General features: G+C 37.5%; 1 protein-coding gene across 1 annotated transcript in view; it reads right to left on the reverse strand.

Moving 5' to 3' along the window:
* BANK1 (B cell scaffold protein with ankyrin repeats 1) overlaps nucleotides 1–23,367 on the reverse strand; it is a 323,683-nt gene that overhangs the window by 237,608 nt on the left and 62,708 nt on the right. The window contains exon 4 of the mRNA XM_045284327.1: nucleotides 9,002–9,135. Within this exon, the coding sequence (XP_045140262.1) occupies nucleotides 9,002–9,135 (134 nt within the window). The remainder of the gene's footprint in view (nucleotides 1–9,001; nucleotides 9,136–23,367) is intronic.

Consider the following 23,367-nt stretch of genomic DNA (forward strand, 5'->3'; position numbering starts at 1 on the left):
TAAAAAAAAAAGAAGTGATTGGTTTGGGCTTATTGTTCATAATGCATGCTATGAAAGAGAGCCAAGAGAGCCATTTAAATGGGAACCTGCTAAATAGTTTATATCATATATTAAACAAAGTTTCCTGCTGCAGCTTGTAAGGACAATGGGAGGTACAAGAGCAAAGGAAGTGCCTTCTTGTATTATACAAAGCTCGCCCGGCCTTTGTACTTTTTATGGTTACTCCATTTCAGGCAGTTAATTAAAGAGAATACCCATACAAGTAAATAGGTTTAGGACAAAAAGAGATGCTTTCTTTTGTCGATTAATTTTTTAAAAGTTTAATTAGTCATTTCTTAGAATTTCAACATACCTGACTACCAATGTAAAAATAAACTGCCAAAAGAACAAACAGATCTCTCTTGGAAGCAGTATAGCCAGAATGCTCATTAAGGGAAAGAATGGAAAGACTTCGTCTCAAGTACCTTCGATGTGCTCTCAGGAGAGACCAGTCCCTGGAGAGGGACATCATGCCTGGTGAAGTACAACGGTAGTGGAAAAGCAGAAGACCCTCCAGATGAGCGGATACAGTGGCTGCAATATTGGGCTCCAACATAAAAACAATTGTGAGGCTTGTCCAGGACTCGGTGTGTTTCCTTCTGTTGTACGTATGGCTGCCGAGTCTAAGCGGACTCCATGTCAATGATTAGCAACAAAACACCAACATAAATAAGAGAAGGAAAAATTCGAGGAAACTTGTGACTCCTTTCAAATGATTTCAGATGTATGGCTTATTAGTTATTCACACAGCTGGAGGATTCCTTTAAATAACATGAAAATGTTTGCATTTTGAGAAGAAAATGTGTTTTTAAATCTGAGGATTGTTTAAATGCCTATTCAGGACTCATAATCTATGAGCCATTAATGATATTTACCTGACAGAATTATTAAAGGATTAAAATGAGAAAATATAAGTCAAATATCCGGTATATGTTAATCTTCTCTTCTCCAAATACCATAATGTCAGCTTTCAGACATTTAACACATCATTAAAGGTAACCGAATGTTATTTCGAGGAGTGCATAAGTCTTAAAACCAGAGACTCATCGCCCACACATGGCTTGTTCAGTGTTTGGTCAAATACAATAGTTTCCTTTTTCTTAATGAATTCTTAAAGTCAGACTAATAGTACACATGTTCTAATTAGTTAGAATGTAATTTTGCCTATTGTTAAACAGACCTAAGATCACAATAGCTTAAATAAAGTATGGACTTAGGAACCTAGCGCTGATATATTGGCTCCCTGGTTCAGGGGTCAAAACTACTTCAAGCATTATCTTCAAAATCCAAGACAGTTTATCAATCACTCTGAAATCTGTATGGCAGCGAGTCACAAGCAAGAAACACACAATCTGAAGTGTGCAGCGGTCCCTCCTGGCATACATTTGGCTGTTACCTAGTCTTATGACCACCCACCATCAGACACAGACACAAATGTTAGGAAGTACAATTTTAACTGGATATCCACATGCCCAGATAAAACTGCTATTAACCTATAAGAATATATATATATAGATATACTTAGAGACAACTAATCTTTCTCCATCGATTGATTGTGCTATTGATGTCAATATCATAATTTATTTTAAAATTCGTATGAAGCCTTAATTAAAACTCTTCTAGGTCATTGATTAAGTAATCCTAATGGCAGTTTGGGGTAAGCATTGTACTGCTAACAGTAAGATTGATGGTTCAAGCCACCAGCTGCTCTATGGAAGAAAGATAAAGCTGTCTGTCCCTTTGGGACCTGATATGGTGGCTGAGTCAGAATTGATTCAATAGCAATGGTTTTAGGGTTTTTGCATTTAGACTATTATTTAAGTGTCTTTGTACTAAATTTTTCAACTTGGTCTCTGTATGATATTTCTAATTTATAATGTAAAAATAACCCTCAAAGCTTTACTTTTATCAAACTTCAATTCTCCAATGGAAATATTCAATGGCACAAATGGCAAACACACACACACATACACACACACACACACACACACACACACCCAAGCAAAGCAAACAGGCTTTCTATTGCTGATATTAAACATGACACTCTCGGGGTCCATGCCTTTCTATCCCTTCATACTCCCTTTCAAGCATTTCATAACACCCGACTACTTAATATGTAATCAAATAAGGCAGACATTTTAAAACAAATATAGTACTAACATATACAAATTAAATTCCTTCCCAAAAGTGTAATGATAATTTGATTTATTGAAACATTTGTAATTATTCTTTGGATAATTATTTTAAAAGCTATCCAAGCTAGACACTAGAATCACTTTCATGTGTATATTCACACCATTTTGTTGCTCTTGGAATCCTGATGTTTGCTAATTAAATGTCAGCAGTTGGAAGTCACTAGTTTTTCCACAAGAGAAAGATGAGGCTGCGTGCTCCCACAGATTTAGCCTCTCAGAAAATGTTGGAGGCATTCTGCTTGTCCCATGTGGTCACTGAATGTCCAAAAGGAGTTGATGGCACTGAGTGGTCTTTGGTGGACTTCCCTTCTTTGCCTTGCCCTTTCGGTTTGCATCAGGAGCAGCACTGCTTTAGGCAACAATCCAATAACTTTCTCAGGAAACCGGTGCCTGTACCTTCAGGAAGCCACTGGGCCCAGCATCAGTGGCTCTAATTGATGCTGTGCAAACTGAAGCAGAGTTGAGGCATTTCAATGATGGTGCGAGCACAGACTATTGGAAGTATCGTGGACTGCTAAGAGTACAAACCAATCTGTGGTGGAAGAGGTAAGGCCAGAGAGCTCCTTATGGGGGAGGAGGATGAGACTTCATCTCACATACTTTGGACAAGTTTTTAGGCATGACCAGTCCCTGGAGAAGGACATTGTAGTTGGTAAAGTAGAAGGGCATCAAAAATGAGGAAGGACTTCGACAAGATGGGTTCACGCATCCCCAAGAACGGATTCAAACACACGCACAATTAGGAGGGTGACTCAGGACCGGGCACTGTTTTCCTCTGCTGTTCATAGCTTCACTGTGATTTGTAACTGGCCCTGCAGCACCTGACAGTCATGGGAAGTACAATAATATTGTGCTCAGAAATATTTTCTCCCTTGGACGCTACTACCCGGGGTGATACTTAATTCATTTATTCTTCTCTAAATAAATGGCGGAGTGTTCTCATTGGTACATTCCTATTTTATTCAGTCATTTATAACTTATGTGAGTATTCTTACTAAGTCAGAATGACTCTAATCAGGGACCATGAGCCATCCTCGGAAACCCTACATAAACACCTGAATGGCCAGAATAGAACTGACGGTAGTGGATTGTGGAGTGGTCAGTGCTTGGCTAATAGGTCAGGGGTAAGTATACACACACACACACACACACACACACAGAAAAAAACCTCATTGCAATCAAGTCAACGCTGACTCATAGCGAGCCTCTCAGACAGGGTAGAATGACTATAACTCTTTACTGGAGTAGAAAGCCCCTTTCCCCGCCGCAGAGCAGCTGGTCGTTTCTAAGTGCTGATCTGATGATTAGCCGCCCACAATCCTAGGTGATTAGAACATACAAATCATGGTTTAAAAATAATATGGTTGTAACTGTGATACTATGCATACCCACTAAGGTGCCTATAAGAGCTCAGGTGGCTTTGTGGGTAGAAAGTTAAGGGATGTGCACTGTTTCGGCAGTTTGAAACCACCCACTGCTCCACAGGAGAAAGAGGAGGCTTTCTACTGCCTTAGAGTTACATTCTCAGAAAACCACGGGGCAGTTCTACCCTGAAAGTGTCACTGTGAGTCAGAATTGGCTCATTAGCAGTGAGCTTGAGAGTTTTGTTTTTGTTTTCTGAGGATGGCTTTAAGAGAGACAAAAAAACAAATAGAAACTCACAAGTGTTGGTGAGGAAGTGGAAAGATTAGAAGAGATTAGAAACATCTGACACAGTTGGTGGTAACATGCAATGTTTCAGCCCCAGAAGAAAGATATTTGATGATTAATAAAGAGGTTAAGCAGAGAAATACCATAAGATTCAGAATTTAAAATATCTACTACACATTTGTACATGGTTGGTATTAACAATGACAAATATTCACAATTTCACAATAGCAAAAAGATGCAAACAACTTAAATGTCAAAAGATTAGTTAATGTCATTTTAAATAAAATTTCCAGAATAGGTAAATTGTTAGAGACAAAAGCAGATTGGTGGTAGCCAGGGACTGAGAGAACGGGGCTAAGGAAGGACTTCTTAAGGCGTGAAAGTTTTTCTTTTGGGGTAATTTATTAAACAGTATTGAATCCACATAGCACTAATGGTCCACAATAACGTGAATATACTACTGCCACCGCCAGTTACCACCATTGTCTGTCAGTTTGTGGTGTCTTGTTGTGATGCTAGAAGATATGTCACTGGGGTTTCAAATGCCAGCAGGGTCACCCAAAATGAACAGGTTTCAGCAGGGCTTCCAAACTAAGAACAGACAATGAAGAAGGTCTCCGCTGCCGACTTTGGAATAAGCAGCCCTGAAAATCTTAGGCATAGTTTCCAAACATTGTCAGATACTGAAGGCCTACTGAGTGGAGCAGAGCACTGTCCAAGTCAGTGCCTGAAGGACGGGTCTCTTGGCTGGAGGGCACTGGAAAGGACCAGGGAAGAGCAGATTTCTCCCAGTGGAGTGGACCATAGTGACAGAAGTTGGTAGAGCTTGTGAGAGTGGACCCTTCAGGAGCTTCATTTCCTCATGGGACAAACAGCTGCAAAAATCTCTTCATGATCTGAACTTGGAATGTATGAAGTATAAACCTGGGATACCTGGAAGTTATCAAAAATGTATCGGAACACATGAAGTTAAAAATCTAGGCATTCGTGAGCTGGGATGGACTGGTGCAGGCCACTTTGAATCAGAAAGTCATTCAATTTCCTATGCCAGGAATAACACAATCAAGAGGAATGGCATGGAATTCATTGTCAAAAAGGAAATTGCAAATTCAACCATTAATTACAATCCTGTGATAGAATTATATCTATCCACCTTTGAAGGAATCCAGAAAACATAACTATTATTCAAAATTTTTCACCCACCACAAAAGATAGCGATGAAGGAATTGAAGAATTCTATCAATGAATTCAGTTGTAAATTAATCACAGAGGAAATCCAGATGCATTGATAATTACAGGCGATAGAAATGAAAATGTTACAGCGAAGGAACGGTAGGTGGAAAATATGGACTTAGTGATAGAAATGAAGCTGGGGATCACACGATAGAAGTTTTCAAGACTAATGACTTCTTCAGCAAATACAGTTTTTCAACAACACTAACCGTGACTATTCACATGAATTTCTCCAGATGGAATGCACAGCAATCAAATTGACTACATCTGTGGGAAGAGATGACTAGTGGCTGACTGGAAATGGTGACTGGGCAGGTGATGACATGCTAGTGTGAGAGTTGAGGTTAAAGATGGAGAAAATTTTTTAAAATCCACAAAGCCAAAATACCACCTTGAGTCTATCCCACCTGAATTTTTACATCTCAAGAACAGATTTGCATTACTGAACACTAATGACAGAAGACCTGATGAGCTATGGGAAGACATTAGGAATATCATTCATGAAAAAAAAAGGTCATAAAAATGGAGAAAAGAAAGAAAAGAGCAAACTGTATGTCACAAGAGATCCTGGACCTTGCTCTAAATCATAGAGTAGCTATGGCAAATGGGGGGAAAATGGTGATGCCAGAGAGCTGAATAGAACATTTCAAAGGGCAGCTCAAGAAGACAAAGTCAAATATTATAATAAAACCTGCAAAGACCTATCATTAGAAAACTAAAAAGGAAGAACACATTCAGCGTGACTTAAACCAAAAAAATTCAATGAAAAATTCAAGCCTTAAGTTGAAAAATGGAAAGATTCTATGGACAAAATATAATGCAGGAAGCATCAAAAGAAGATGGAAAGAATTTAGAGTCCCTAGTCAACACACCACCCTTTCAAGAGGTAGCATATGAGCAAGAATCAATAGTACTTAAGGACACAATGCAAGCTGCACTGAAAGCATTGGGCAAAAACAAGACTACAAGAATGGATGGGATCCCAATTGAAATGTCTCAAAAAGTTGCTGAAGCACTGGAGGCATTCACTTGTCTACGTCAGGAAATTGGGAAGACAGCTACTTGGCTAACTAATTGGAAGGGACCCACATTTGTACCCATTCCAAAGAAAGTGGACCCAACAGGATGCTTAAATTATAGAACAATATCACTGAAATCACATGCCAGTAAAAATTTGCTGAAGATCATCCAACAAGGGCTGTAACAATGCATTGACAGGGAGCTGCCAGAGGTTCAGGCCAGATTCAGAAGAGGATATGCAACAGGGATATCATTGTTGATGTCAGATGAATCTTGCCTGAAAGCAGAGAATACTAGAAAGATATTTGCTTGTGTTTTGTTGACTATCTTAAGGCATTTGATTTTGTGGATCATAAGAAGTAATGGATAACCTTGAGAAGAATGGAATTCCAAAATACTTCACTATGCTCTTGTAGAACTTGTACGTGTATCAAGAGGCACTGGTGCGAAGAGAACATTGGAATACTGCAGGGTTTAAAATCAGGAAAGGTGTTTCTGCAGAGTTGTATCCTCTCACCATAATTATGCTGAACAAATGATCAGAGAAGCTGGTTTATATGAAGGAGAATGTGGCACCAGAATTGGACAAAGGCTGCTTAACAACCTGTGATGTTCAGGTTGGTCACTGAAAATGAGGAGGACTTGAAGCACTTACTGATGAAGATCAAGGATTGAAGCCTTCAGGATGGGTCACAACTCAATGTAAAAAAAGACCAAAATCCTGACCAAGGGACCAATCGGTAGCATCATAATAAATGGAGAAAAGTTTGAATTTGTTAAGGATTTATTCATGCTTTGGTCCACAACCATGATCATGGTAGCAGTAGTCAAGAGATCAAATGACACACTGCATTCGGTAAATCTCTTGCACAAGACCTCTTTAAAGTATTGAAAAGCAAGGCTGATCCCTAAAGTACCCCATACCCAACTCATGGTATTTTCAATTGCCTTATATTCATGTGAAAGTTGGTCTTTGATTAGAGAAGACTGAAGAATAATTCATGGATTTGAAGTGTGGTGCTGGCGAAGAGCAGTGAAAGTGCCCTGGACTGCTCGAAGGACAAACCGATCCGTCTTTTAAGCAGTGTAGTCAGAGTGCCCCTTGAAGGCAAGAATGATGACTTCACCGTACATCCTTTGGACATCCTGTCAGGGGGGACCAAAGAACATCGCGCTTGGTAAGGTAGAGTGGCAGGTAAAAAAGAAGGCCCTCAAGGAGATGTATCGACACTGAGGCTGCAATAATGGCTGAAGCATAAGGTTTTGGGGGGTCAGAACTGACTTGATAGTACCTACAACAACAAATTCCTTTATAATTCACATTAGTGGCTCTAAGACAACAGGGTGAAAGTCTCAAAGGTTTTAATTATTTCACTTAAATAGGAGTTGATATTAGTAGTAGTAGTAGTATTTGCATTCTAATCATCTTCCAAATTGAGCTGTATATTCTTTTCACTTCAAACAATCTCAAATTCCCCAGTTTAAGTGATATAGTAGAAATTATACCTTTATTATGTTATACTTTGGCTCTTAATATCCAGAGATGTTTTAATCATTTAGGAAAGAGTTAGATAATTAAACTGGCTCTGGTAAAGTGTTGTAAGACTTCGTGACATCATTAAATGTGAAATAGCACACAGATTCCTCTTTCTTATTTCATTTCTCAAATTCACAGAGTTGTTGCCTTGTTACATGACCAATATATTTTAAATGATAATAGAAAATTCATTTAAAATTCTAGGATCATTGAGGGGAAAACACTCAGATATTTTATTTCTTCTTTTCTTAAATTCAACAGAACGTTCAAGCTTTTATATGCCTAATCACTTTCAAATGATTATAAGAAGTATCTTATTACTAATTGCTGAAATAAAATCTGCCACTAAAATTTATAGGAAAGGTCAAGGTAGTCCTTATAGCATATCATTTCAGCTAGGAAGGTATAATATTTAAACAACTCATATTTGTGATTACATATCTTCATAAATATATAATAGATTTAATGAATAACTCACAATATACATTGGTCTTTGAATCAAGATATTCAGAGTACAATTTGAAATATTATCCAAGTTTCTTAATCAACTGATAGAGTAGCATTTGAAAGAAAGGATTCCTATAATATTCCATACTGGTAGAATAAAAGCACATCTTTTTACACAGCTCTTTAAATGTATTTTACGCAGGGGCTAAGCCGACAAAATGTCAGGGTGCCTGTAAGGAGAAGCATGCTGTTGACTGGCCGGCTGACTCCAAGGCTGAGCAACTAAAACACACCAGGAAGGTTCTTGTGGTTTTGTTATCATAAGTCAAGTCCATCTTTCACCATCTCCATGAACTCATCCAGGGAGGACTAAGGAACTCTAGAAGCCAGACTTCTTAGTACAAAAAGTGAAAAACATGTACTGCGTCTGAAATTTTTCCTTTAAAAATAACAATTTCTCCAGTACCATTTCCTCTATGTCTGTTAGTATTCTTGGTTTGTCTGGTTCCTTCACCCCATGCCACTTTCCTTTTATTTTGTGCTGTCCAGATCTAGATAAAGAGGAGATTAATTTCTTAAAAATTCTCTTTAATCCATCTCTATTTCTTTATCTGCCCTGTAACAGCTTTGAAATGAGCCCATTACAGGGCGATTTTGTACTGGATAGAGTGACTTAATTTGACATTATCTGGGTTGACCTGACATAAGCAAACTAGCTTATCTGCAGCTATGTGCCACAGAGCTTGGCTTCTCTTCATATTGATCAACAACTCATTCTTAGTCAATCAACATTTAGACTTGCAACCACAGCATGCATTCTGTTCTCCCACATTAGTCCTTTAGCTTACTTTATTCTTAAGTCAGCGAAAGATCAACTTACCTGACATGTTCTATATCCTGTGTCTGCTGTTTGAAATGCCATATCTTTTGCCATTGCATAGTATTTTATCTCTGCCTCCGCTTTAACAGTTCCATCACCGTAGACATTTACTCTGACAGAGCCAGCAGGAAAATCTTATAAAACACAAACAGCAGTTGAGAGCTGGATGGATAATTCATTTGTCATATTATTATATCTCCTAGAGGATATGAATGAATGCTTTAACAAATCAAAAAGAAAGAGTAAGATATACGAATATATGCTAACATGAAAATAAAAGCTAAAGATTAACTACTTTCCCACTACTTAGGAAATTTTTTAAATGATCTATAATCATCTTTTTGTGATTAAGGGTACGTCAGGTTAAAAAAAAAAAGTATTACCAAAAATCATTGAAATCTTTATAAAACAAAAAATTTTAAATATGAAAAAAATTGTCAATACCACCTCCATTTTGACCTATAAAATTCTGAAAGTGGTGTTTCTCTCGCTCTAACTCTTCCTTGAATAAGTCTATCGTTTTCCACTTACACCATGTCAGAAACAGCTGTCTTGGCATTCTCAAAGGATGCAAATTGTGTTCCTTTTAAATACTGCTTGAGTTTGGGGAACAAAACGAAATACAAGAGGGCAAGAGCAGGCCTGTAGAGTGGAGAGAATAAAGCCCCCGCACCCCAAATGCTCAAGAGGCAGCCCTAGCTTCCCTCAAAGGATGAGTAAGCTGTATTTTCAGGAGGTAAAAAAAGGGGCAATTTTACTGGACTTTTTCTCACCAACAACATTTTGGTTTTGTTAAAATGTCTTCATGATTGTCCGTTGAGAAAACACATCAAGGTTACCCATTTTGAATTCTAAAATGCAGTTGCCCAAACTTTTGAAGTTCCCACTGCCTTGAATTTAATTGGCCTAGCAGATCCATTCAGAAATCGGTTTTGATTGGACCTTTGGTTTTGAAAGGCCCCTGAGACTAGATATTAAAAGACTAGATATTAAGAGAGGTGTATTACTAAGAGAGCTTATCTGCAACCATCCATGGATAACAGAGACATATGTAGACATAATTTTTGAGGCTAAACCTATGCATGTATGGAGCAGAATTCTATTAAACCACATTTTGTCTTGTTGTTAGGGATTAGAATTAAAAACAGAACAATCAATAATTAAAAGCTAGAAGTTTGTTTTAACTATCTAAAGAAAGCTCTCATTGATTGGAGGGAGATTCTCAAATTCTTTTTGAAAAGATTAGAGCCAATTGAAATTATAGAACCTTTATTCAATTAATTTATGAAAAATTATTGGGAAAGTATGGTTTGTTTAATACTTTGTTACTTAAGAATTATTTGCACCATGCATTCAGTCGATACCATTTTGTGAACAAAATTTTCCAAGTGACTAATATATGACATTGTGAATTCTATTATAACATATCTATAGTTAACGTGATCTATGAATTTTGGGTTTTCTATACCAGACCAAAGAATAATTTCAATAGAAAATTTATTGTACATAATTAAAACAAAGGTAAACAATAAATAGCCCTTTAAATATATTTGTATAACAAACAAAAGTTTCACGGTGATGTCATACAGACAGTTCTTAAAATATTTTAGAAAATTGTCACCCAAACACCTGGAGTCTAAAATAAGCTATTAAATACAAGACCCAAAATCCCAGCTTTAGCAATCTGATGAAATTTTGAATATTTAAATGTACTTAAGGTATAAGTGCTAATTTTACTTCATCTCACAAAGATATCTAGAGACCTCATATGTTATTACAAAACAACCTTATTACCTTCAAAGTTATCTCCATTGCACTTAATACATTTGTCAAAACTGCAATTCCATTCTTAGAAATGTTTTAAAAACTCATCTGTTTGGATGATTGACAGCACCTCCCTCCTTTTATTTTTTTTTCTTCACCTTTTCTACATCATCGAATTGCTGTCCCTTCGTGCTCCTGTTCATTCACAGAACCAAAAAGAAGTCACACGGAGTGAGGTCGAATGAGTAAGGTGCGTGAGCAAGAGAGGCACGGTGTTTTTAGCCAAAAGCAGATGCACTGAGATGGCTGCTTCAGCAGATGCATTGTCATGGAGGCTAAAACAGTCTCCCTTCTGCCACAAATCAGACCTTTTTTGTTGCACACTTTTACACAATCTTTCAGAACCTCTAAATAGAACTCTTGAGTAACCATTTGACCTGGTAGAATGAACTCCACATATACTATCCCCCTTACACCAAAAAAACAAATGCACTGTGTCTTGATCTTTGATTTCACTTGATGAGATTTTGTGGGGTCAGATGAGGATGGTGTCTTCCACTGGCTTGACTGATATTTGTTTTCGGGGTCATAAGAATAGCATCATGTCTTCTTGCCAGTAATGTAAAAAAGGCTGGGTCACTTCAGAGTTGTTCCTTGAAAGCATGACATGTTTCCACTGGCTCTTCATCAGAACCCGGAGCACACATTTTGCAGCTATCCTTCTCATTCCCAAATCTTCCATTAAAATTCACTTCAGCAAGCTCTAGGATAGTCCAGATAACTTCCCCATATCCCCAATGGTTAGTCATCAGTCTCGAGCACAAGTCTACAATTTTGTCTACATTTCCATCCATTCAGAAAGTCCAGAGCAAGGTTTGACATCAATCAACATTTCACCTTTTTTGAGATGAGAAAACCACTCATACACTTTTTCCCTTACTGCTGTCCTGGTAAGCTGTTTTCAACGTCACAAGTTTCTGCAGTATTTTTCTCAAGTAGGAAACAAGTTTCTGCAGCATTTTTCCCAAGTAGGAAACACAATTTCACAGCCACATGCTGTTCACTTAAATCAGCCATCATAGAAAATGACGTTCAAAATAACCTGCTTTTATGAAAAAATTCACTGTGACCAGAGAGAACCTTCCCAGGTGATGCCACTGGGTGCACTAACTCTGAAGAAGTTGCTGGATGCTGGCCTAGGGGGGAAATGTGTACTACAAAAGCTCCACCCAGCACAGCATTTTGGGGGGAGGGGGGTGCTGGGGGGAAAGAGGGTAACCCCGCATAACTCCAACAATGTTTTGCTTACATTAATTATGCCTTCAGTATCTGACAATGCTTTAAAGCTATAAGTAAGATTTCCAATGACTCCTTCCAAGCAAGTCCTTCTTTGTTGTCTTTTTTTAATCTGGAAACTCTCCTGAAACCTATTATCTGTAGGTGACCCTACTGGTATTTTAAATACCAGTGACATAGCTTCTAGCATAACAGCAACACCCAAGTCACCTCAGTAAAACAAACTGACAGACAAGGGGTCGATCTCCTTGAGTTGACTTTTTCAAAAGCACTAACTATATCACTTCATCATGATTGACTTTATTTAAGGTTCTCTGGTACTGGAGGGGTGTTCGGTGTTGGGCTGCTAACCGCAAGGTAGGCAGTTTGAAACCACCAGCTGATTTATGAAATATGTGCCTTTCTAGTCCTATAAAAAATGTCAGTCTCAAAATCCCACAGATGCAGTTGTGTCTTGTCCTATGGGTTCATTCAGAGTCAGAATTGACTTGATGGAAGTGAGTTTGGGTCTTTTGGTTAGTACTCATCTGTCAGTTTTGCCATTCTATGACGACTTGTGGGTTGCTGTGGTGCTAGATGGTATACCACTGATATTACAAATACCAACAGGGTCAAATATCATTAATAGGTTTCAATAGAACTTCTAAAGTGTTTTCCTAAAAGGAATAGGAAGCCCAGTTCTGAGGGATGAGTGACTGTATAGATAATGCTATAACATTGTCTAATACAGTGACAGAAGTTGAGTCCCTCAGGATGAAATACACTCAAAATATTGCTTGGGGACGAACTTTCCCTTTAAAGTAGGCTTGACCCCAATGACACCAATGGAGTAGTACTTTCAGGCCCTTCATTTGCTGGGATGTAACGGCTGCAAAGGTCGTTTTATACTTGGGATGTGGAATGTAAAAATTATGAATCATTATCATAAAATATCAAACACAGATACAAAACAATAGCAAAGGGATAAATAGGGGGGTTCTATTTAAATTTAAATTTCAAGTTCTTGGCCATTCAGCAGTCTTTGTTGTCTTCTTGCTTTATTATTTGAATGGCTTATCATTTCAGATGAAGAACAAACTAATTTATTGTAAATAGAATCCAATGAATTTCTGAGTAGTCAAAAATATATATTTTTGTAATTCAAAACAATATATTTCACAAATAATGGCATTTTGAGAACCTTTTATTTTGTGTCTTCCTATGACTGGAGAAGCTCTGCTCTTCATACAACATTGTATTCCTTTTCCATAAAGACAATGGAACCCCTAGGATGCCCATGGGCACTGCAACCCCTCGTGGTTCTGTCCGAATGAGAACATTATTAAATAAGGACAGGTGGCATTACAAGTTTTCCCATGCCTAAAATTAATATCAATTTAGTATATGCTAAAATGTATTTCCCAAATTATAACATCTGGAGGTCCCTATTATGAACTTCTGTTTTCCTAATCAGGTTCAACATATTTGTCACATACTAAAATATATTTATGCCCTATAAATTATATATGAAGTTGCAATTTATAGTATCCAAAACACAGTTTCTTAATTAATGAAGCTATTTTATAACTTAGTGTATACATTATTAACTCCTTGCAAGTTATAATTAGTTATCCCCTGCTGTGTTATTTTTTTTCTTTTCATTTGCACTGTAGGTATCAGAGGAATATTCTCTTCATTCTATGCAAAAATAGGTTATACTTTCTAGTTTAAGAACTTCACATTTACTTTTATGAGTTTGGGATAAGCTGGCACTGTTTTAATTTACAATATCTTATCAGTGTGATCCATTTTTCTCTCCTAATATTAATTCTGATTATTTTTGCTTATATTTGTACAAGAGTTCCTAAAAAACACTTGCAAACATTCTTTTCCATTCATTCTCCAAGTAGTTCCACTAATGCCACACTTTGTTCTCCAAAAACCTTTAAAGATACTGAAAAATCTAAATATGTTGTGTATATTTTCAGAATCTCTGTTTCAAGGTTCTCTGTAATTTCCCCCAGAATATATTTTCTTGGTTTTTATCATCTATATCTTTTCCTTCCTTGTAATATTTGCCACTCTTCAATCAAAACCTCTAATAATTAACTTACAGATGCACATAAGTTCTGTTGCACTGTCTTTGCTGTATTTTATCTTTTCCCTAGAAAGACGTCTCCTTTCAACCAAGCCTGTCAAAATCTGCACATTTTTCACTGTTCATCACAAATGACACTTTATTAGAGTGCCTTTCCCGGATTACTCCATTCTCAGGGGCTTTCTTCAAAACACGGTGGCATTTACTTTATGAAATTCTATGTCATTACTCTTGTTACCTTTATGTTACTCCCTGCTGTCTTAGAACGTTTTCACTTCCAAAATATTTAAAACTATTTAAAGAGAGAGACTGATTTTGATTCTTTGATGTAGCTCTAAAGAACTTGGGTCAAATTCTTTGCATACAGCAGATACTTAATAATATTAGCTACTTTTCACTTAAGTGGGTTGTACGTTAGATCAGTACCAGCAAGATCAGTAGTTTGAAACCAGCCACATCTCCACTGGAAGAAGATGAGAGTTTTGTACCCCATAAAGATTTATAGTCTCAGAAACCCACAGAGGTAGTTCTATTCTGTTGATAAGGTCACTATGATTAGGAACCAAACTGGTGGCAGTGAGTTTGGTTTTATAACATTTTTATATTCATAAATTGATTTAGATGAAAGTGGATGCAAAAACTTCTTCATTTGAAATGCATAGTTGTGTAGCAAACAATAGCAAGTCCCCTACAGGCAGATATCCCCTGTTTAGTTTTTGTTTGGGTTGTTGTGTGCTGTTACGTTATGTCTAATTCTTAGTGAAATTACAGAGAAAGCAAAACTGCAAAGGAGAGTTTCTTAGGGAGTATATTTACAGGTCTTTTCTCCAAATGAGTCTATTGTGGGTTCAAAACACAGTCATTTGGTTTACTATGAGTGCTTAAACTTTGTGCCACCAAGACCCCTTGACATAATAACTCACTCGCTCACTCACTGCCCTTTCAAAACCTAGAGATTCTACAGGACAAAGTAGAAGTGTTCCTGTGGGCTTCCAGGCCTGTAAACCTTTGTTGGAGTAGAAAGCCTTATATTTCTCCTTCCGAGTAGATGGTGGCTTGGAATTGCTGACCATGAGGTTGAGAAGCAGGCCAGTGGCTCTTTGTCATGAAAAATAAAAGGTAGTAAATACGAAACTGCCCTTTTCATTGTGTGATAGGTAGGTTTATTGTGCCAACCTGGCCAATAGGAACATGTGGTTTTAATAAGGTCACAGTTTGATTAGAAAGCAAAGAGATAAATGGCTCAGCAAGCCCCGCCTCCTCTCTTTCTCTCTGGTGATAAGACCAGCATGTGGCTGCTTTCCCTAGTTTTCTGCCTCAACTTTTGAACTATGTTAACTATGGGACAGCCAACCCATGGATCATGTAGCTAGAGCTTGAGGTTCCTTCAAGAACTGTTCCCCCACGCTGCTGAAGTATACATTGCTTGAGCCTGAGCTTGTTGGATCCTGTCTTCTTGATCACTTGAGTTCCACATCCCATCCCAGCCTGCTTTGCTAAACTCCTGAGCTGCTCACTGTTGGTGACCCGCCCTGTTGTTTGCTGCCTGGGGCCAGACTGCCTGCCATGCCTTAGGGAAGACTCAGCTGTCTGTTTCCTTGACCTTGGACCCAGCATCCCATGTGAGTTGAAGGACTACCAGTATATTAACTGTTGAACTGAGCCCTCTGTACTGCTGTGCGGATTAGCTGTTAGATTCCTTCGTGTTAGATTCCTATCCATATATGTATATGGATGGATATGTGCAATACCAAGGGATCTAACAGCTTCCTGAATATATATTCATAATTGTCCTGGTTTTGTTTCTCTAGAAAACCCTGTCTAACACACAGTGCCATGCTGTTGTTGTTTTTATGTCACTCTGAATAAACTCTGACTCTTAGTGACCTTAGGTACAACAGAAGAAAACACTGCCCAGATTCACATTATCTTCACAATTTTTCTCATGCTTACGTGCATGGTTGCAGCCACTGTGCTAATCCATTTCACTTAGAATTATCCTCCTTTTCACTTGCCCTCTACTTTATCAAGCATGATGTCCTTTTCCATGGACTGGTCTCTCCTGATATCATTTCCACAGCATATGAGAAAAAGTCTTGCCATCTTTGTGTCCATGGAGCATTCTGGCATTTCAATTTGTTATTCTGGTGATCCTTGATACTTTTGATATTTTTCACCAACACCATAATTCAAATTCATCGATTCTTCTCTTGTCTACCTTCTTTATTATGCAGCTTTCATAAGTATACTAGACAATTGAAAATGCCTTGACTTTCATCAGGTGAATCTTAGTCCTTAAAATGACAACCTTGCTTATTAATACTTGAAAGAGGTCTTGTGAGGCAGATATGTTCAATGCAATGAATAATTTTACTACTGCTATTTCCATGAGAATTGAAGGCAGATTCAAGTAAAATGAAATCTTTCACAGTTTCAGTATTTTAGCCATTTATCCTGGTATTGTCCTAAGGATGGGTGGTGGTGGTGGTGTTTTGTTTATATTGAGTTGTAATTCATAATGAAAGCTTCAGTATACTATCTTCATCAATAAACATCAAAATATTTTTGCTTTTAGGAAGCAAGGTTGTGTCATTTGTGTACCACAGATTGTTAATGAATTTTCTCTGATCCTAATGCCACACTCTTTTTTATAGAGTCCAGAATTCTCAGTTATTTGCTCAATACATATTGAATGAGTATGCTGAAATGCACACCTTTCCTGATTTTGACCCATGCAATATTTCTTTGTCCTGGATGAATGAGTGCTATCCTGTGTTCAGGTTCCACATGAGCACAATTAACATTCTTGTCAATGTAACCCATGACTTGTTATGATCCACACAATCAAAAATACATCTAGAGAGTCAGTAAACATCTTTCCAGTATTCTTGGATTTCAGCCCAAATTCCTCTCACATTACCAATTATGATCCACGATAAATGTCTGGCATTTTCTTATCAACATATTGCTGACTTTATTTTTTTAATCATCTTCACCAAAACGTTATTTAGTTTGATGTTGACTTTTAAAATAATTTTCACATTTCTTGGGATCAACCCTCTTTGAAATAGCTAAAACTATGCAACTCTTCCTGTCAATTGTCCAGGTAGCTGTCTTCCAAATTTCTTGGCATAGAAGAGTGAGAAATTCAAGGCTTGCATCAGTGTTATAAAGCATTTAAATTTGTTTTATGTAAATCCCTAGGGACTTGATTCTTGCTAATGCTTTTAGTGCAGCTTGGGCTTCTTCCTACAACAGCATCTTTTAAAACTACTATGCTGCCTCTTGAAGTGATTGAATATCACGCATCCCTTTTGGGTACCATGTCTCTTATATTCTTCTGTCTTCTTTGATCCTTTCTACATTGATCAATATTTTGCTCTTTGAATCCATCATTATTGTAAAAAATTTTTTGATTTTTATTTCTTCAGGTCACACAGTTTGAGAAAGGCTGAATGTATTCTTTACCGTTGGCGTCCAAACACCAGGTTTTTGCATATTATTTACTTTATCTAAAACAAAACTCTTAAATCTTCTGGTAAGTTTTTTTTTTAACTTAATCACTTCTTTTTTATTTAATCACTTTTTATTTTCAGTTTAACTTATTTACACTTGAACACGTTTTAGAGTCCTTTGTGATGATTATTTTTGCCTTTTTTTCTCTCTGATCTTTTTAATGACTTTTAGCTTTCTTCATAGAATATGTTCCTGATGTTATCCCAAAACTCAGCTACTTTCCAGTCATTTGCATTTAATGTGTCAAATCAATTCTTATAATGGTCTCTAATGGATGTTTTAATTTCTTTCTGCTTCAGTTTTAACTTACTGGAAGCAATTGATGGCCTCTTTAACAGTTGGACACTGGCTTTGTTCTAATTTATGATATTGAACTAAAAAAGCTATAGGCATTTTGTGATTCTATTGTGTTCCGTGTGGTGAAGTCTACGTGTATGTTATTGGGTGCTATAGTGATCCTTTGTACAATACAACAAAACACTGCCTGGTCCTGCAAAATCCTCACAATTGCTATGTTTGAGCCTATCAGTGCAGTCACTATATCAATCCACCTCTTTGAGGGGCTTCCTCTCTTTCACTGCCCTCCTTCTCCAGGGACTGGTCTCTCTTGACAAGACGTCAAAGTATTTAAGACAAAGTTTCCCCATATCCTTATCTCTAAGGAGTGCTCTGGCCATTCTTATTCCGAGAGAGATGTTTGTTCTGTCAGTCCATGGTACTTTCAATATTGTCACCAGCACAGGAGTACAAATGGACCCATTCTGCTTCTTCAGTCTTCCCTAATCAATAGGCAGTTTTCACATGCGTATGAACACCAAACCTAATTCTCTTACATAGAGCTTGTTACAAATTGTGGTGATCCCATCTATAGGATGAAGCAGAATTTCCCCTGTGAGTTTTTGAGACTGTTAACTTTTTACAGGGGTAAAGAGCTCCATCTTTCTACCGAGGAGCAGCTGGTGGTCTCAAACCACAGACTTTACAGTTCACAGACCAATTCGTAAGCATTGCATCACAGAGTTCCACATGCCTAATCGGTGAATGAAAATAACATGCATGGGTCAACCATGCCCTAGTCCTGAAAGTGGCATCCTTCCTCTTCAACATTTTAAAGAGATCCTGTACAGCAGATTTATCCAATGTTATATGTCATTTGATCTCTTGACTGCTGCTTCCATGAGCACTGTGGATCCTAGCCAGAAAAACATCCTTTACGACTTCAATCGTTTCTCTGTTTATCATGATGTTACCTATTGGTCCAGAGTGAGGATTTGGCGTTCTTAACATTGAGTTGTATTCCATACTGACGGCTGCAACCCTTGCTCTTCATAAGCAATTGCTTAAAGATTTCCTCATTTTCAGCAAGCAAGATGGTGTCATCCGAATATTGCAGGCTACTAGTAAGCCCTCTCCAATCCTGATGGCCAGTTCTTCCTCATACAGCCCAGCTTCTCCAATGCTTTGCTCGACATACAGATTGAGTAGGTATGCTGAAAGCACATGACTGTGATATACTTCTTTGTTTCCTTTAAACCATGCAGTCTTCCTTTGTTCCGTTAGCAAAAACTGCCTTTTGATCCATGTATAGCTTCTAAATGAGCACAATTAAGTATTCCATCTGTACAGTTGCCATTTAGGTTCTTGAAAAAAAAACGCATATGCAATGAATAAGTTATTGGTCTCAACAAATTCCATGTTATAACATCCAATTCTATTACTACATGGTCGGATTTTCTAACTATTGATACTTTTGTTTCCAATTTATAGATTCCAATCCCGAGTAACTATCTATACATCTTAAATTTATGTTTAATCAATTTCAGACAGCAAAGAATTAGTAAAAATCTTCAATTCCATCACCTTTAGCATTAGTGGTTGGTAGGTAAATTTAAATAATAGTCATATTAATACATTCTTCTTGTGAAGGTATATGCATTATCTTATGGCTAATGGCATTGTACTTCAGGATAGATCTTGAAATGTTTGGGGGTTATTTTGCTTTCCTTTTAAATTATGAATCTGACACAATTCCTCCTCAACTCGTCATTCCCACATAATGCCCATATGAGTGACAGAACCAGTGCCAGTCCAACTCAGCTTACTAATGCATGGATATCGATCTGCAAGCCTTCCATTTCATTTTTGGCAATTTCCAATTTTATCAGATTAATATTTTTGCATTCCACATCTGATTATTAGTGGATATTTGTAGTTGTTTCTTAGAATTTTGAGTGAGAATTCACAACACATGAGAGCTCTGAAGGCTTCACTCCACCCTTGCAGCTGACCCGGCGTGGAGGAGGCACAGCCTTTGCCGTCATCTTTGGACAACGTTCTAGCCCGTCTGTGGACACGCGATCAGAGACCATTCTGCTGCTAATCATAAGAATTTCACTGGCCAATTATTTCAGAAGTTGATCACCACGTACGTCTTCAAAATCTCAATACTCTGTCTTATTCTGGAAGCTCTGCTGAAACCAATAACCTTGGGGACCCTAATAATGTATGAAACACTGGAGGCATGCCTTCCTGCACCACAGCATCACACAAGTAGGAGGAACTGACAGACAAGAGGTGGTTTAGTACATTACTATTTGAGTGATTTTCATAACATGATGTTAAAGCAAATTCAAGTTGTTAAAACTATTCAAAACCCTCATTCACTTATCTAATCCATAATAAGTGATGGATACAAAAAAGCATTATTCTCAAGAGGCTGACTATGTAGTAACATTTAATCTCACATTGTGACTTCCTCTGCTTTTCCTTTCTACTTCAGTGCAGAATGAGCCTACACATTGAGTAGACACAATTCATCACTAGCCTCCCCAGGAGGCAGAGTCTGTATAGAAGCTTCAGGTACAACACAAGAGAACATGGATAGGCATTGCAGCTGACTCTAAGGATATTTAAAAATAAACAAAATTGAAACCATATATTGCAAATCAGACCTTTTGGATTCAAGTCACATCAACAGTTTTTCTGGACTGCAATGAGAATGGAATGACAATTCCTTCACCTCAAAGACCCCTCCTCATACTTTTGAGGCATCCACACATCTTAGAAAGAATTTGCAGAGTTGGGATGTGGTCTCTGGCATTCTTCCACTTTAGTTTTAAGATACTTTCATTTTAAATTGATTTTAAAGAATTATAAAAGAAGTATTAAAGGTTAAAACAGTATGAACTATTATCAGATGGTGTGGATTACTGATTTAGATAAAGACCTGCCTCTAGAAGTCACCAATGAGGATTGAGAATATACTAGAGTTACAAAATTGAGACCTCTCTGGGGTATGAAAGTGAAAGAGAAAAAAATGATAATTTTTATGCCAAGAAATACACTAAGAGGAGGATAAGAGAGGGAACAATATGAGGAGTATAATATTAATGAAAAATATCTCAATTATTTTCTTTATTAAAAACTACAAAATATTTTGTAAATGATTTGTCATATTGCACCCAGAGGTGACGGTACATTACTCTAGAAAAACCACTACTTACATGCGAAGGGCTTGTTAGAAGGAGAGATTGACATGTTTCTCATTTAGATGTCTGCTTACGTGTTGTTTTACTAAATCTCCTTAGCCTCTTTTCATCTCATAACTGAATTTGTTGTTATTAGGTGCCTTACAGTCAGTTCCGACGCACAGGGATCGTGTGTACAACAGAAAGAAGCACCATTTGGTCCTGGCCATCTCACAATTGCTGTTGTGTTTGAGCCAAATGTTGAGCCACTGTGTACACACATCTTTTTGAGGGTCTTCCTCCTTCTTGCTGTCTACTTAAACAGCATGGAGTTCTTCTACAGGGACTGGTCTCTCCTGACAAAATGTTCAAAGTACATGAGTCAAAGTCTCGGCTGCCTTGCTTCTAAGAAACATTCAGGCTGTATATCTTCCAACACAGAATTGTTTGTTCTTTTGGCAGTAAATGTTATTTTCAATATTCTTCACTGGGATCATAATTCAAATGATCAATGCTTCTTTGCTCTTCCTTATTCAATGTCCAACTTTCTCATGCATACGAAGTGATTGAAAATACCATGGGGTCAGACCCAACTTACACCTTAAAGTAATATCTTTGCTTTAAAAATACTTTAGCGAAACCGTGTGCAGCAGATGTCTCCAATGCAAGGTTTCATTTGAGCTCTTGACTGGTGCTTCCATGAACATTGATTGTGAATCCAAGCAAGAAGAAAAGCATGACAGCTTCAGTCCCCCCCCCTCCATTTATCATGATGGTACCCATTGGTTCAGTTGTGAGGATTTGTGTTTTCTTGACGTTGAGTTGTAATCCATATTGAAGGCTGCAGTCCTTGCTATTGATCAGGAACTGCTTCAAGTCCTCTTCAACAAGAAAGGCTGTGTCCTCTGCATACCACAAGTTGTTAATAAGCCTTCCTTCCACCCTGATGCTGCATTCTTCTTAATATAGTCCAGCTTTTCTGATTATTTGTTCAGCACATACATTGAATACTCTGGTGAGAGAATACATCTCGGATGCACAGTTTTTTTGATTTTAAACTATACAATATTCCCTTGTTCTACTCCTGCATCTGCTTCTTGATCCATGTACAGGTTGCACATAAGAATATTGCTGTTTGTTTTCTTTATATTGAGTAGTAATCCATAAGTGTTCTAGAATTCTGATATTGTCAATGCTATCATATTGTGTTTGTTGTAATACACACAATCAAATGCCTGTGCATAATCAATAAAATATAGTTAAATTTTTTCTTGTATTCTCTACTTTCAGAAAGGATCCATCTGATATTAGCAATGATATCTTTGTTGCAGGTCTCCTGAATTCAGCCTGAATTCCAGGCACCTGCCTGTCAGTGCACTGTAGCAAGTATTGTTGGATGATCTTCAGCAAAATTTTACGTGCATCTGATATTAATGATATAGTTACATAATTTATGTATCCTGGAGGTCACTTTTCTTTGTAATGGGTCGAAATATGGATCTCTTCTAGTCAGTTGGCCAGGTAGCTGTCATTGAAATTTCTGGGAATAGACAAATGGGTGCTTCCATTGTTTCATCAGTTTGTTGAAACAGTTAAATAGGTATTCATTGAATTCCTGGAGTCTGTTTTTGGATAACGCAGCTTGGACTTCTTCCTTCAGTACCATTATTTTCTGCTTTTGTTTTCATAAATTTGTTTGCTATTGAGTTGTTGTTATTAGATGCCTTTGAGTCGGTTCTGACCCATAGAGACCCTGTGTCCAACAGAACCAAACACCAGCCGGTCCTGTGTCAGCCCCATAATTATTCTTATGTTTGAGCTCATGAATGCAGCCAATGTTTATGTAAAAACATACATACCCATACATACATGTATTCACAATAAAAGCATACATATAGGAGAAAAACATATATCAATTCAATTGTCTACATGTACAATTCGGTGACCTTGAGTACATTCTTTAAAGCTGTACAGCTATTTGCATCCACCGTTAGCATGAATTCATCACGTTAGCATGAATTCACTGTCTCTTAAGATTCCTGTCTAAGCCTTCAGTTTGCTGCTTTGAGTTGTTGATCTTACATCACTCAGTCAGACACTGACTCAGTTCTACCTCATAGAAACCCTACAGAACAGAGTAGAATTGACTCTGAGTTTCTGAGACTGTAAATCTTCACAGGATTAGAACGCTTCTTCTTTCTCCTTTGGAGAAACTGGTGGTTTTGATTCTCTGACACTGCTGCTAG

Source organism: Echinops telfairi, unplaced genomic scaffold (genome assembly GCF_000313985.2).
Source record: "Echinops telfairi isolate 266 unplaced genomic scaffold, ASM31398v2 ScPeMD7_7468;HRSCAF=8506_0, whole genome shotgun sequence".
NCBI classification, from domain to species: Eukaryota; Metazoa; Chordata; class Mammalia; order Afrosoricida; family Tenrecidae; genus Echinops; species Echinops telfairi.